The sequence below is a fragment of the Anser brachyrhynchus genome, assembly GCF_964034855.1.
Source record: "Anser brachyrhynchus genome assembly, chromosome: 19".
NCBI classification, from domain to species: domain Eukaryota; kingdom Metazoa; phylum Chordata; class Aves; order Anseriformes; family Anatidae; genus Anser; species Anser brachyrhynchus.
The window spans coordinates 5,439,333-5,453,597 of record NC_137712.1 but is presented as its reverse complement, the minus strand read 5'-3'; the positions used below and the strand labels follow the sequence as shown (position 1 = coordinate 5,453,597).

General features: G+C 45.1%; 1 protein-coding gene across 8 annotated transcripts; it reads left to right on the top strand.

Annotated features, from left to right (window-relative positions):
- Window positions 1-57: 57 nt before the first annotated feature.
- POMT1 (protein O-mannosyltransferase 1) lies at window positions 58-14,055 on the top strand. Of its 8 annotated transcripts, none has more exons than XM_080562242.1 (21): window positions 58-182; window positions 705-825; window positions 1,470-1,613; window positions 1,905-2,011; window positions 2,612-2,662; window positions 3,026-3,172; window positions 4,091-4,202; window positions 4,808-4,873; window positions 5,446-5,539; window positions 6,000-6,155; window positions 6,760-6,890; window positions 7,089-7,184; window positions 8,580-8,672; window positions 9,701-9,797; window positions 9,889-9,981; window positions 10,502-10,622; window positions 10,974-11,071; window positions 11,578-11,691; window positions 12,239-12,365; window positions 13,040-13,217; window positions 13,455-14,055. In XM_080562242.1, the coding sequence occupies exons 3-21, from the start codon at window positions 1,492-1,494 to the stop codon at window positions 13,627-13,629; spliced, it is 2,178 nt and encodes a 725-aa protein (XP_080418368.1). In that variant the 5' UTR covers window positions 58-182; window positions 705-825; window positions 1,470-1,491; the 3' UTR covers window positions 13,630-14,055. The 8 variants fall into 8 exon arrangements, with proteins under 8 accessions (XP_080418368.1, XP_080418366.1, XP_080418364.1 ...); XM_080562240.1 differs by having other exon boundaries at window positions 705-946; XM_080562238.1 differs by having other exon boundaries at window positions 139-295.
- The last annotated feature ends 210 nt before the right edge of the window (window positions 14,056-14,265 follow it).

The following is a 14,265-nucleotide window of genomic DNA, read 5'->3' as shown; positions in this document are numbered from 1 at the left end:
CGTAGCCCTGCCAGGACCCAGCGACGTGTCACGGCGTGCTTGTGTACCCTGCCAGGACCCAGCGAAGAGCCGCCATGACATTGCGGTCCATTCCCCGTAGGCAGGCGTTGCCATGGCAACGCGCGCGGCCGCTTTCCTGCTGCGTCCGACGTCACATCCGGCGGCGCGGCGCCGCTTACTAGGTGCGGAGGAGGGGGCCGCTGAGGGGGGCGGAGTCTCCTCGGGCCCGGCTCCCGGTGCCGCCGCCGCTTCCCCTGGGGGCCGGGGGCCGGGCTTCTGCCGCCCCCTCAGCTCCGTAAGGCTCGGGGGGGCTGGGGGCGAGGCCTGGCGGGGGCAGTGGCCCTGCTCCCCAGGGCTCGAGGTCGGGTCCCGTTGGTCCCATAGGGCTCGAGGGCTGCGTGTGGGGTCAGGGGGTGCCGTTCACTCAAGGGGGGGGCGAGGCCTGGGGCCTGCTGCCCCCCTCAGTCACAAGGCAGCACCTCTTACAGTGCTCCAGGAGGTGCAGGGACCCGGTGGGGGTGGTGCTGTGCTGCGGGGAGCAGGGACTGGCCCGGAGCGGGGGCGTCCCCATCAGGGGGTCTTTGGGGGGGGGGGGGGGGGGCTGCCTTTGTCCAGGGGTAGGCAGGGGGCGAGCCCAGCTTGGCGGGGGGCTTCTCACTGGTCCCCAGGGCGAGGCAGAGCTGACCAGCGCTTGTGTTTTGTAGGCAGCAAGGAACAACGGTGGCACCGCATCTGGCGGTGGCAGTATGCTCACGTCCTGCTTTGTTGGCCCCCCACCGAAGCCATGCAGAAGGATTCGTTCCGGTAACGTGCGGTGACAGAGAGGTGCGGAGGTGCAGCACGGATTCCTTACTGTTTCCTGACAGCATGCTTCGTAACAGTTTGCTCCTGCGCTCTGCGGCGCTCCCCCACTAGGCTGTGCTGCAGTCCTACATCCCCCTCGCAGGTAGCCTGCTTTTTAGCTGGAGGATGTTTGTGGGTTCTACTCCCCACCCACCAAGCAAATACACTCAGTTTATAAGGAAGTAACCATTTTTTTTTTCTTTTTAAAGCTACCTGAGCAGTCTGGCGGCTGAGCACATGGCTTTCCTATCGCTAGCATCAGTGGGGCTTGGAGCTTTGCTCAGCACAAACAGCAGCAGAATATAGGCTCGAGTTAAGCTCTTGTGTTTCTGCAGAAGCAATGTAGGAATAAGCAAAATTTCCAGTTTAATACTGATGACAGAGAACTATATGAACGTAGAAGTAGGGCAGGTGAAAAGTTAGGTGTGTGTGGGCAGACAGTACTTTAGTAACTTCATTTTCAGAGTTACTACTGTAGGTATAGCAGAAAACACATGAATGTGGAAAAAAGACCTTCAGAAGATCAGTTACCATGAGCTGCTAGTCGGAGAAGGTCGTGCGTGCTTGTTGTGAACCAGCTTTTGAGCGAAATGGTGACTGCTGTGCTTCTCTCATTGTCCTTGAAGGTTTGGACAGACCTTTGACAGGATGTTGGGATTTCTGAAGAACCCAGTTGTGGTTACTGCGGAGATAAACGTGAACCTTGTGGCACTGACTGTGATGGGGTTAATAAGCCGGCTTTGGGGGCTTTCCTATCCCCGCGCTGTGGTGTGAGTAAAATAGCCTGCTTCCTACTTGACCAACACAGACTTTTGTTTTTTAAGCATTTGTGAGTAAGAATGGAGGCGTGGCAGAGCAGAGCTGGCCTGATGTCAGTCTCTGTGTGTAAAGTGATAGTGTCTCCCTAACAGAAACCCCTGAGGGGAAGGTAAGGGGGCCAAAGCTGTGGTGCTTCCTTATATTCTTAGCCTTCTGCCAGTGGATCAGTATTTCCTTCCCTAGACTCTGTAGCCAGGATACTTCTAGTTAGACTTAATGCATTTCTGTCTCTTGTGTTTCAGTTTTGATGAAGTTTATTATGGCCAATTCGTTTCCCTCTACATGAAGAGAATCTTCTTCGTCGATGACAGCGGCCCACCTTTTGGCCATATGCTGCTAGCTTTGGGAGGTAGGGTGCCTCCTGAAATTGAGAACTGCCTGCTGCTCAGGAAGAGAGAAGTGCTGGTTAGAAATGAGTTCTCAGATCCTCTCGCTGGGGAAGAAGCACAAGGCAGCTGAGAGATCCTGATGTAAAGAGAATTAGGATTTCCCTTATTTAGTATTGTTATAGGGCTATTGCATGAGCGCTGGGGAAGTGATGGAGCCATGTATCCATTACCTCATTGTTATCCACTCCTTTGGATGAAGAGGAAAGTAAGATGAGAATTGCTAGTGACCAGAAATAGTAGACAACAAGCAGAGTTTCAGGCCTGAGTTCCTTTCTGTAGCTGAGATATGCACAGCATAAGAGTGTCTGTATGGGAAGGAGGGATTAAATACACGTCACTGTGTCAGTGAGAATTTGTTGTTCCCAGTTTATATTCTTCATGCTTCTGCACATTAGCAGTCACTGCTGCAGGCAAAACAGTACAAAAGAGGATCCTTTTGGAAAGAGGGCTTTCATGCATGGAGTAGCTGTGTGTTTGAGAAATGGTTCCAGGACCAGTTTAGCACCCATTTTTATACTTGTTTTGACACTGGAAATTCTGTATTGTTGCTTATGCTGTAGGTTACTTAGGAGGATTTGATGGAAACTTCTTATGGAACAGGATTGGAGCTGGTAAGAACAGATCTTCACTGTCTCATTCTTTTGGGGAAAAAAGCAGTATTTCAGCGGCTGACGGACTCCTTTTGCCTGACTAGTGGAAATAATATTTTATGTGACACCTTCAGTTCCTCTTAAAGTAGTGTTATGTTGGTCTCTAACAGAAATTCAAGACATTGTGATTCTATAGCACAGACTTTTAAAATCAGTTAAAATAGTTTAAGCAGTACAAGCCTGTCAATAGGGTACTCAAAGTAGAAATTAAGTTCAACAACTTGTTGAATGTAGTTATAGTCCTAAGGAATTCTGTACTGATCAGGCTTCTCTGCAATTAATATCTTCCAAATCTGTGTGTGTGACTGTTATCTCTGATTTCAGAATATAGCATGAACGTTCCTGTTTGGTCCCTGCGACTCCTGCCGGCACTGGCTGGTGCTCTCTGTATCCCTTTAGCATACCAGATCTTGGTAGAACTGCAGTTCTCCCACTGTGCCGCGCTCGGAGGCGCTCTTCTGATTCTCTTAGGTAAGTTTATTCCTTGGAACCCCGTTCTTCATTCAGGGGGACAATGGCCCTGACCTGTATCTGTCTCTGCTGTGCCTCTCTCGTCCTTAGAGCTCTGTGGCTGCCGTTCTGGGCTGAGACTTTATATAAGATACTGTTAGTTCCCTTCATTATTGAGCAAAGTGGGCAGCCTTAACAGCCTCACAGAAACCCACATTTCTTGCATCCAAGGAGTCCAGTACTCTGATCCTTAGAGGTTCACGGGACGAGTTACAACATAGTGGTTTATAACAGGAGGATGACCCCACTTACAGTTGGAGCTCATCAAATTTCTTCATCTCCAAACTGCTTGTGGTATTTGCACTGTGATTTGACACTGTTCTGGTGTGTGTATCTCAGTTGTTGTTTTTTTTTTCTCTGAGATTTTGCTGGAAGATGCCTGAAAGGGAAAGAGCCTTTCATCAACCATTTAGTGCTCTGGAGGAACTAGGAGAGGCTTCTAGCTAACTGCTGCTGTGGTTCTGGTTTGGGGAATCCTGCACAAAGCAGTTCCTTGCAGCTCCCTTTCTTAAAGATTTGTCATCATGCCTGCTTGGGTCGCTGACTTGACTCTTGCTGCCGTGAGAAGTGTCTGGATCTCCCAGCACTGATTTTCTTTGCCTTTGAAGGCAAGCACAGCAGCTTTATCTGCCTCTTGACAGACTCTGCTACTTGCCCATCTCTTTGTCTTTGGAGACGGTTATTGGCCATGTACTTTGTTCCTGCTGGAAGGTTTTTGTTCTTTTAACCCAACACCTCCCTGCTATAGCCAGTAGGATTGCATATGAATCGGCTGTCCTTGAAGGGGCAGGTCCTTCTGTTGCATAATGATGTTATTGTCTGACGTGGCACTTGCCTACCGATAAGTTTCTCTGCTTTTGTCTGTCTCTTTTCCAACAGAGAACTCTTTGATCACTCAGTCAAGGTTCATGCTCCTGGAATCCATATTGATTTTTTTTATCCTACTTGCGGTTTTGTCCTACCTGAAGTTCTACAATTTGCAAAGGCACAGGTAAAGCTGGATTGCCTCCCATCATTTTGGGTATTCCTGTGGTGACTCTTTGTCACAGACTGTGACAGTTTTAACTGGTAGCAAGGTTGTCATTTTATAATAAAAATAAAATCCCCTGGGAGCGCTCCTTTGCCCACACAGATTTTATATTGTAAAGTTTCCTTCTATCCACAGAAACACTGAGGATAATAGGATAATTTATGCTGCTTTGTTACCAATTACAGGCACTGAATCTAGGGATCTTTGTCTCTTCTTGTGATTTCACACGTTCTCTGATCCTTGCAGAGGTTAAACTAAAGTAATCTTTAGTGAAATAAAATCATCTGTAAACTGAGGCCAGCAAGTGACTTAGTGCATTTCTTTTATTTTTAGTATCAGAAGGCAGGTAGTGTTCGGTGTTGCTTTTCAAAGTACAGAGAGGTACGTTTAAGAACATCCTGTAGGTCAGGGCTGAGAGTTTGTGGCTTGGGAGGTTCAGAATGAGATACCTCTGAGCAGAGTAGGGAGTAGAGGAGGGTTTTTCAAGTCAAATGACCTAAATTCAGGATCCTAAGAATGTGCCCAGATATCACCTTAACATTGTTTTCTTTGTCCTTTTATTTAAGTTCCTTCTCTGCAAGTTGGTGGGTTTGGCTTCTGTTGACTGGAGTGGCTTGTTCTTGTGCAGTTGGGTAAGTGACGGCATGTCTGTCTGTCCTGCTGACTTTCCTGCCTGCCATCTGAGGTATTGGAGGGGCTTCAGATTTTCAAGATTCGTTCTTGGTGCTTTTCTGAGTGGACCTCTTTATGACTTTTGATGAGTTAGACTGTTTCTATAGAGAGGATGTCAATTTACAGCGAGCAATACTGGGCATAAGAAGGTCCAGGGAAGAGCAAAACATGTTTCTCATAGATAGCTTTATGTTTAAATTTAGCATCAGCATTTCACCTCTCCTTCATTGTTACCTGAAGCTTCAGTAAGTCAGAATTTATAGACCCTGTGCTTTGTGATCTGTCACCTTGTTATCAAGAGGTTTGTCTATGACTGCAGTTATTTAATGTAATGAGCAAACAAATGACATCATGTGGTGTTAAAGCCTTGAAGCTTATTGATGTTGTACCACACTTGTCTTGAATCTAAGCCCTTGGACTTAAATGCATCCGGTTCAAGAGAAAGTTTGAACGTTTACATCATGCATTAAGTAATAGTAGTAAATCTGTGTAGTTTTTAAGCCTGTTCAGTTTTTATGTGCTCTCATTTCAGAGTGAAATATATGGGCCTGTTTACCTATATGCTGCTCTTGGCCATTGCAGGACTCCACTTCTGGCACATGTTAGGAAACCAGAACTTGTCAAATGTAGGTGGTGCAACATGCAAAATATATTGTGTGTAACTTTTCAGAACAGGAGCCAGCTGGATGCCTTGCGAGCCCTCAGATAACAATGCTCTCTGTAGCTGTTTTTTGCACTAACGTTCTTTGTCATGCCTGCAAACCCTCATGCCATAAAACAGTTCTCCAGCTCAGTTGCTGGGGAAGATGGAGTTAGTTTAAGAAAAACATGTATATAGGGCTGGCTTTTCTGCTCTTATCCATGTCTTGGTGATTTGTCGCTCAAAACCTGTAGTGTTTCACAGACCTCCTGCTGGCTCCAGTTCAATCCTCAACTGAAGTTATCCAGCTGTCCTCAGAGTTACAGCTGAGTGAGGGTGGTTGGGGAAACCTAAAAAAGGCAAACAAAACAAAACAAATGAACGGGCATTTTTAGGATTTTTAATACCAGGAGCATGAAACTAGTGAGTTCTCTGTGTTCTTTTAGGTTTCCTTACTGTGCCATTTTCTAGCTAGGGGACTGGCCCTCATCATCATCCCCGTGGCAATGTACTTGTCCTTCTTCTATGTTCACTTGACTTTGCTGTATCGCTCTGGGCCTCATGACCAGATTATGACAAGTGCTTTCCAAGCCAGCTTAGAGGTAAATGAAGTCGTGAAACTAATTTTTTAGGGGAGAAGAGGGGGAGATGTGTCCTGTGTTCACAGTTAGAAGAAAGGTCTGCGTTCTTGTTCCTGTGATCCTGCACGTTTGTTCCTTTTGTGTCATTTTACTACTTTGCTGCTGTAGTACTGCTTTAAGTTGAAGCAATGAGGACTGAAATCCTAATAGCAGATGAAAGGCTTTTCCCAGTAAACCAAGAACAATATGTTCAGTCTTCTGCTGAAGATTTGTCCTTTCCTACAGGAAACTCCACAGAAGGATACAGTGCTGAACTCTTAAGTGATGACTTTATAAACTAAAGGGGGATTGTATGATTTACAGTAGAAGAGTGTTTAGTCTGTCTCTTGAAATAGCATGGCTTTAGGGATATTTCCTAAGACCCCATAGAGGTTACAGGCTTTGATGTGTTTACTTTCTGGTGAGTATGGTGCTGCAAGATTTGATTTTCGTAGATAAAACCAGATGAGAAGGCATTATGCTAAGATACAACTATGTTAAAGTAAAAAGTGACTCTTAGTAGAATTTATACAGCCTCTGAATTGTTTCTGCTTCTTTCCACTTACCCTTTCCTTATGCTTCTCAGGGGGGGCTGGCTCGAATCACTCAGGGTCAGCCCTTAGAGGTGGCCTATGGCTCTCAGATCACTCTGCGGAACGTGTTGGGCAAGCCCATGCAGTGTTGGCTCCATTCTCACACGAATACTTACCCCATCAGGTGAGAAATCTGGTTGGTTCTGTACTGTTAGGGTGAAAGTATGGTTCTTCATCTGACAGTGCAGGTAAAGTGCAAATGCACAGATTCTCTGTGCTGTGTAGGAATGGAGCCAGTGATCCAGTGCTGGTTTGTGTAGCAGTGACTGTTGAGCACAGAGATGTACTGTTACACACGTGTTTTATTTTAACTTTTGTAAAGGTATGAGAATGGCCGAGGCAGTTCCCATCAGCAGCAGGTGACCTGCTATCCCTTCAAGGATGTGAACAACTGGTGGATTGTCAAAGATCCTGGAATGTGAGTATGCAAAATATTTAAATGCCAAGCTGCTGTAATTGTAGCTTCAATACACATCCAAAATCTAAACTGGGCACAAGTTGGACTGAATGTTAGTATTCTCTGTGTATGGAATTAGAGGCCATTTGTGATCATGAGCAAGTAATTTCAGCTGCAGAGTTGGTAAGGGTGGCTGTTTGCAGTCCTTCTCAATACGTTAAAAGCATTATTGAGGACTCAGAAATTCTGTCTGAACTGCATCTGCCGGAACATGGGCTGTGCTGTGCACAAGGGGAACTTTAAAGAGTCATGAGGCTGATGGAACTCTTTAGGTGCTTTGCATGTAAGTGAAGTTCGGCTTTTTGAAGCATGGGAGCCATGGCGTTAGAGTGTTTTGATGAATTTCATCAAACTTGAATGGGTCTCAGAGGACAAGAGAAATCACTTTTGCAGACTGAGTATTTCTTTGTATCAAAAGTGTGAGATGAGCTGTAGAATCTGCCACATCAGGAGAGATTCCAAGTGGGTGTCTGTGCCTGAGAGGGCTTGGTTTGTGCTAAAGTGTTTTGACATTGTAACTGTCAGGGAGGAGCAGGACTCTTTGTTCTTGCGGCTCTGCCAGTAAAAGCCCTTGTGTGATATCATTTTACACTGATCAAAAAGTTGCTTTTGTAGGTTTCTTACGTTGCTCTGGGAACTGTATAAACAGTCCTACCAAAAGGCCTTGCGTACCATTATAAATCATATCCACACTGGGGAAGTTTGTCCATACTGTAAACCTTTCAAGTGGGGACCCTACCAGACTCCCTGTGAGATCCACAGAAACCCAGTATCTTCCTATCTTCAAACTCAGGACTCCCATGAACCCTGGAGGATGTGAAGTTCTTCTATAGAATAACGAAGTATAGGCAGCAGTTAGGTGAACTGCAGGGTTCCCCCTTGCCAAAACATGCATTCGCCCTGTCCAGAAGCAAGATGAGAGCTTGGTCTCCGTGGTGGAAATGTTAGTCATTGATCTCTCTTGTGATCCTGCCAAAAGTGCCATCAGCTGTAGTAAGAACACCTGTCAGACCTCACTGAAGCACTCACTCATTTCACTGAGGCCACCAAACAGCTGTTGGGTGGGAATAATCTGAAGTTGCTCCTAACTGACCTAGATTCAGACCACTGACATAATGGCTGGGGTGTCGGTATCCCAGCACTGATCCCCTGAGTCATTCTGCCCTTAACTTGCCTTTGCCATGATGAGCTTTCTTTCCATTCTGGTACAATCTACAAATTGTCTGGATTTCCCATCTTGCTGCCTGAATGTCAGTCCCTATCTGCAGCATCTTGACCTAACGCCTTGTGCATGACAAGGTTGCATTATTTAGAAAGAAGAATGTGACCACTTCCTCTTGTGTGTCACTTCACCAGGCAGCAGCTGGTGGTGAGTAACCCACCCCGTCCTGTCCGGCACGGACACATCGTGCAGCTGGTCCACGGCATCACGACTCGGTACCTCAACACGTGAGTCCTTCCCTTATCCTTTGCTCCGCCAAAACTTCTGGCTTATTCTGCTTTGTTGTGCTTCAGAATAACTGCTCGGAGTGAAGTGCAGTGACCCTTGCACATGTTACACACGTTGTTATTTGTGGATTCTTAAAATGGTGGGGCTAGGAAGGACCTCGCATGGTTAGCTACACAGGCCATCCCTGGGCCCCAGGGAAACGATGCCCTGTGCTTATTTATTTTTCTGCAGTTAATTTGACAATTGGATTGTCAAGTCAATTGTGTGTGTCACTGAATAAACCCTGGTCAGTGCCTGCTTGCTGTTTCTGGTCTTCTGTACTGGTGGCCTTTAGAGGGGCTAATGGTGGATTCAGCCTCGTTGACAATTGGTGATAATTCTCAGACTAAATACGCAGTGTCTTTGGTGAGTCTTCATCCCTCCTCCTCCGCAGTATTTTGGGTGACTTTTAACACAAAGTCATGTAATGGCTCCACTGAATTTGGTGGCGCACACCTGCACGTAGGGTGCGCTCTGAAAGTCAGGAGGATGTGTTGGAGAATTCTTTGTGCTGTGGCTTGTTGCCACAGATTCTTGGCTGTTTTGCAGAGGCTGCAGCATTGAAATGGTGCCCTGACTGCTGCCCAGAGCGAGTCAGCCTGTACTTGAATATCATGCACACCAGGAAGGGGGGCATCCTGAGTTTGGGCTTTTGCTGTGTCCCTTCCAAACCTAGTCTGTTCATTTCTGGAAACCCAAGTGAACAGCGTCTCTGTTTGTCACAATCGGTACTTGTTCTTCAGCCCAGGATGGCAGTTGTCTGCATTGGCTTCCTCTGCGCCTGCTGCTGGCAGCTCTCGGTAGCAGGGAGTGTTCTCCTTCAGCATAAACAGTGCAGTCTGTATGAATGGCTTACTTGGGTTATTTGCTTTATTACTGAATCTGCTCTAAGCCAATCCACTAACTTTATGTGTTTCTTTTTTTTTTTAAACGGTTTTGGAAAATAGTACTGGAGGATCTGTGAATGCTAATTTTTCTTGTCTTACAGGCATGATGTTGCTGCCCCTCTTAGCCCTCACTCCCAAGAAGTTTCCTGCTATATTGATTATAACGTCTCCATGCCAGCACAGAACCTCTGGAGAGTGGTGAGTAGTCAAAGGGAAGGGAGGAGCTCATTGTTTTCCAACAGAAACAGCTGAGACAAAATGCTAATCAGAAGTCATCTCACTGTTGTAGGAGATTGTAAATCGGGAGACTGACACAGATGTGTGGAAGACAATTCTGTCAGAAGTGAGGTTTGTTCATGTGAACACCTCTGCAGTGCTAAAGGTAAGTGGATTTATATTTATTTGCCTATAGCTTTTCCTCCATGAAACTCATAAACTCATGAACTACTAATCTCATTGCTCCAAAATGCGTAAACCACATAAGCCCAATAACAAAATAAATAAATAAATGAAAGGAAACAATAAACTTGCTCAATATGGTAAAAGGGCAGCATGTGTTTCAGGTGATTGTACTCATGGCTTCATTCTTTCACAGCATGCAGAGCCGTCCTGCTTCTGAGAAGGTTGTGATCACTGTACACAACCGAGCCTTAGATATGGCCTCAGAAATCGATGCTGAGTCTGTGTAGTATATGACAGCAGATGGAACAGTGAAGGACCTCTTCTCAAAGCTTGCCAGAATCACTGAATTTATGGCTGTAGCATTTGTTCAAACGGTAGTGCATGGTGACTCTTCACATACTTCCTAGCTGTGATCAGCTGCTCAGTCAGGGCCTAGGAACTTCCAGCCTGGGGTTCAGATTGGCAGGACTGTTAAGTTTAAAATCGTCTTTCACTTTCAGCTCAGTGGAGCATCTTTACCTGAGTGGGGATACCGGCAGCTAGAGGTGGTTGGAGAGAAGCTGTCCAAAGGCTACCACCAGAGCATGGTGTGGAATGTGGAAGAGCACAGATATGGGAAAAGTACGTCTCAGCCATGTTCTCTAAGCTGATGTCTGTGACTAAGGCAGGGGCTTCCTGCAGTGGGGCATTGGTGGAAGGGCTCGGTCTGGTGGAATTACTTCTGTGGGGATATTCTCAGGATCGCTGACACGGGGATGTCCACACTCAGACATAGTGGGTCTGGACAGCCGTTCAGTGGGCTTTGATTCTACCACAATGTCAGAATCTGTACAAGTCTCCTCAGATAGCTCCCATAAATGTAGTGCTGAAGTCCTCCTGGAGTGTGAGGAGCTAAGGGTGTATCACATGGGTGTTCCCCTTTCTAGGTTTCTGGCTGTTACGTTATTTCTGAGACATAGTGTTTTCTTCCAGGCCAAGAGCAAAAAGAGAGGGAAGTAGAACTCCATTCTCCCACACAGATGGACATAAGTAAAAACCTCAGCTTCATGGCAAAGTTCACAGAATTACAGGTGAACGTTTTCCTATTCCCTTCATCCTTTCTTCTGTTGCAGTAACCAAAGCATTTCTGCAGACTCTGAGCCTGAGCATTCCTTGGTTCTTCCTTGCTGATAGAGTAGTTTGGCTTCCTCGCTGAAAAAAAAAAAGAAATTATGAATGCACTTGGGCATTAGATGACAGCACAACTGTCATCTGCTGTTAGAAGTGTGTAAAAAAAGAAAAGAGAGGAGGAGCAGTTGGGCATGCTAAGTTCTCTGAAGCTGAACTGCAGCATTGTGTTGTGTGCGGTCAGTAGTCTCGATGCCCCTTACTAACATTTCAGAAATTCACTAAGAAAAGTTCATTATATAAGAACAAATAAAAGAGTTTTATGGATAAATATCCAGTAAGAAATATGAAAAATATTTCTCCAATCTCAGGTTAAGAACTTACCATCTTACATCTGAAGTTGTTCCTCTCTGCCTGCTGTCTCAGTCATCATTCTAATTCCGAAAGCCTTCTGTTTGCTTTTTGTTAGTGGAAGATACTCACACTGAAAAATGAAGACACGGAACATAAGTACAGCTCCTCTGCTCTTGACTGGATCACAATGGATACAAATATTGCCTACTGGCTACACCCGACCTCTGGTGTAAGTACAAGAGGTGGGAGTAAATGCGAACCTGGTGAAGGAAGCAGACTTCAGTGCTGATACGTCCTCAAGTATGAGTGAGAGCAGGGTTGCAGTTCCAGCCAAGGAGGTGGTCCAGGATGGACACCTTACTGTGTCAAGAATTTTTAACATTTCAAAGCAAACATTCTTTTTCTGAGGGGTGGGAACATATGTTTTTTGTTTGTTTGTTTGTCTTGTGATACAACTATGACTGTGATTTATTTTAATGAAATCGTGTCATCTTGCACTTTTTTTAAAAAGGAAAACTTCACTTTAATAGTTTCCATTACTAATTCCATTTAGAAGAAGAGCTCATTTCCAATAGCATCTTTTAACTCCTGTACATCACCAAAGAGTCTTAAAGCGGCAAAGTTTATCTGCTTGCTTCATTTCAGGAAAGATCAGACTACTAGCCAGGCACGTGCTGAAGTTTAATTTAGCAAGTATGTGTAGGTAATATTTGAACTTACCTAAAAGAACTGCAGCATGTTCCTTCTTCTGGCTTAGACCATCTTCTGTCCAACAGGCCCAGATCCATCTCCTTGGGAATGTTCTCACCTGGGCTTCAGCTAACGTCGCTGCTGTGATCTATGTGTGTCTGTCCCTGTGGTACTTGGTACGACGACGGAGAAAAATTTATGACATTCCTGAAGGTCTGACTCCATTGGGGGTGGCTCTTGGTCTATTAAACTTTAATGGACCCAAAGCCACATTTTTTTTTCAACTATGTGCTTGGCAATTACCTTTTCCTGCCCTTTAACTCTGACATTTTTATTTGTGACACACAAAAGTATAAAGCATCCCCTTTTTTCCCCTACAGCCAGCATAGTATTTGAGTCATTCCCTGGACATAAAAGAGCTCCAGGCATCAGATTTGGATTCTACTGAGATCTTTTGTGCCAGATATAAAAATAATAGAGATAGATACTGGCTGTATGGGGAGGGATTTATTTTAGATACGGTATTTCCAACAGAGGTTCCATCTCCTCCATGTGGCCAGGCAGTTTTATGCTGACCCTTCTGGCGGTATATTCTGTTGACATGCTGTGATACTGCTTCATGTTGGCAGTACTCTGTCTTGATGGGTATGTCATAAAGGCATGGAAAAAGAATTGTAGCCATTCCCCTCAGTTTAAGTGTGGTAAAGTTAAAGGTCATATTAGCACAAGCTATTAAAAAAAAGGCAAAAATAAACACACTGTGAATGGATGGCCTTTTATTTTCTTCAAAACTTTATTTTAAAGAAACTTTTAAAAAAAAACCTTTAATTTCCAGGGCCTGTGCTTTGAGATGATACAAGTCAGAGATGTTCTCCTGTCTCCCACAGATGCATGGCAGCTGTGGGTATCAGCTGGGGAGATCTGTGTAGGAGGCTGGGCTGTGAATTACCTGCCCTTCTTCCTGATGGAGAAGACACTTTTCCTGTACCACTACTTGCCTGCCCTCACCTTCCAGATTCTCCTGATTCCCATTGTATTACAGCATCTCAGTGATTATCTCTGCAGGTATTTCATTTTTACAGATAGACAATTGACATGTCTTTTCTCCAGGGTTGGCACCTTGGCAAGCTGCTGCAGGAAAGCAGTGGGTTTTTGTGTTTTGTGTGTGTGTGTGTGTGTGTTTTTCCCCCAGCACTGGCATTTTGCTTTAGAAACAATAAGCAATATTTATGTCTTCCTTTTGGACAGAGCATTCAGCTAGCTTTGATGTAACTTGACCACTCTTTCCTTCTCTCATCCCAGATCACTGCTTTCTAAGACCATGTTCAGAGCACTGATCGTAGCCTGGTTCTCCTCAGTGTACCTCGTCTACTGCACATTCAGCCCTGTGACCTACGGGGAGCCCTCCCTGTCTGTTGCTGAACTCAAGGACTTGCGCTGGAAGGACAGCTGGAACATCCTTATCCGAAAACAGTAACGCTGATGGTCTTGTTACAGGCAAAAGGGAAGCACACCTTTTATGCAAAGCCAAGGATGTGTTGTTCGTATTGGACGTTTTTTTTTTTTTTTTTTTTAAAGGCTGGTCAAATAATTGCTAGTAATCTGCATCTAATTAGAAAAAAATCTTTTATTAAATACTATTACAGACAGTAGCTCTCCCTTCCCCCCATCCCTCTGTGTCTGAAGGGTGTGGATTTCAGTCAACAATAAGTTATCAGTATCCCTTTGCAAATCCTTTGCTGAGAAAAGTGCATTGTAAGGGGTTTTCCTCTTTTCTGGGAGTATGGTGATGGTTTCTTGCTCTGTGTTGCACTTGGGGCCATTTTGTATGTTTCCCACCACCAATACACTTTGGTCTGCAATTTGTTGTTGCAACAGAAGTCCCTATAAACAGCCACTCCTCATGTTCTGTTCTCTTTGTTACTCCTGGGTTTTGCCAGCTCCAAAGTCCACATTTTTAACTATCAGTAGTAAGTGCTACATTCTTCAGCATCGTACCATGCCTGTATTCCTCTACTGCATATTCTGTGCCCCCACGTTCAGTGCCTTTGCTCTCAGCTGCATGATGATACGTTTCTCTACACTAACGTAAGATTATAAATAGGTCGTTTTG

Excerpts from the sequence above, each read along its gene's own strand:
- POMT1 (XM_080562242.1), top strand. The coding sequence starts at position 1,492 with ATGTTGGGATTTCTGAAGAACCCAGTTGTGGTTACTGCGGAGATAAAC. Across the intron at positions 10,623-10,973 it reads AGAGCACAGATATGGGAAAA|GCCAAGAGCAAAAAGAGAGG; the intron begins GTACGTCTCAGC and ends GTTTTCTTCCAG. Across the intron at positions 13,218-13,454 it reads CTCAGTGATTATCTCTGCAG|ATCACTGCTTTCTAAGACCA; the intron begins GTATTTCATTTT and ends CTCTCATCCCAG.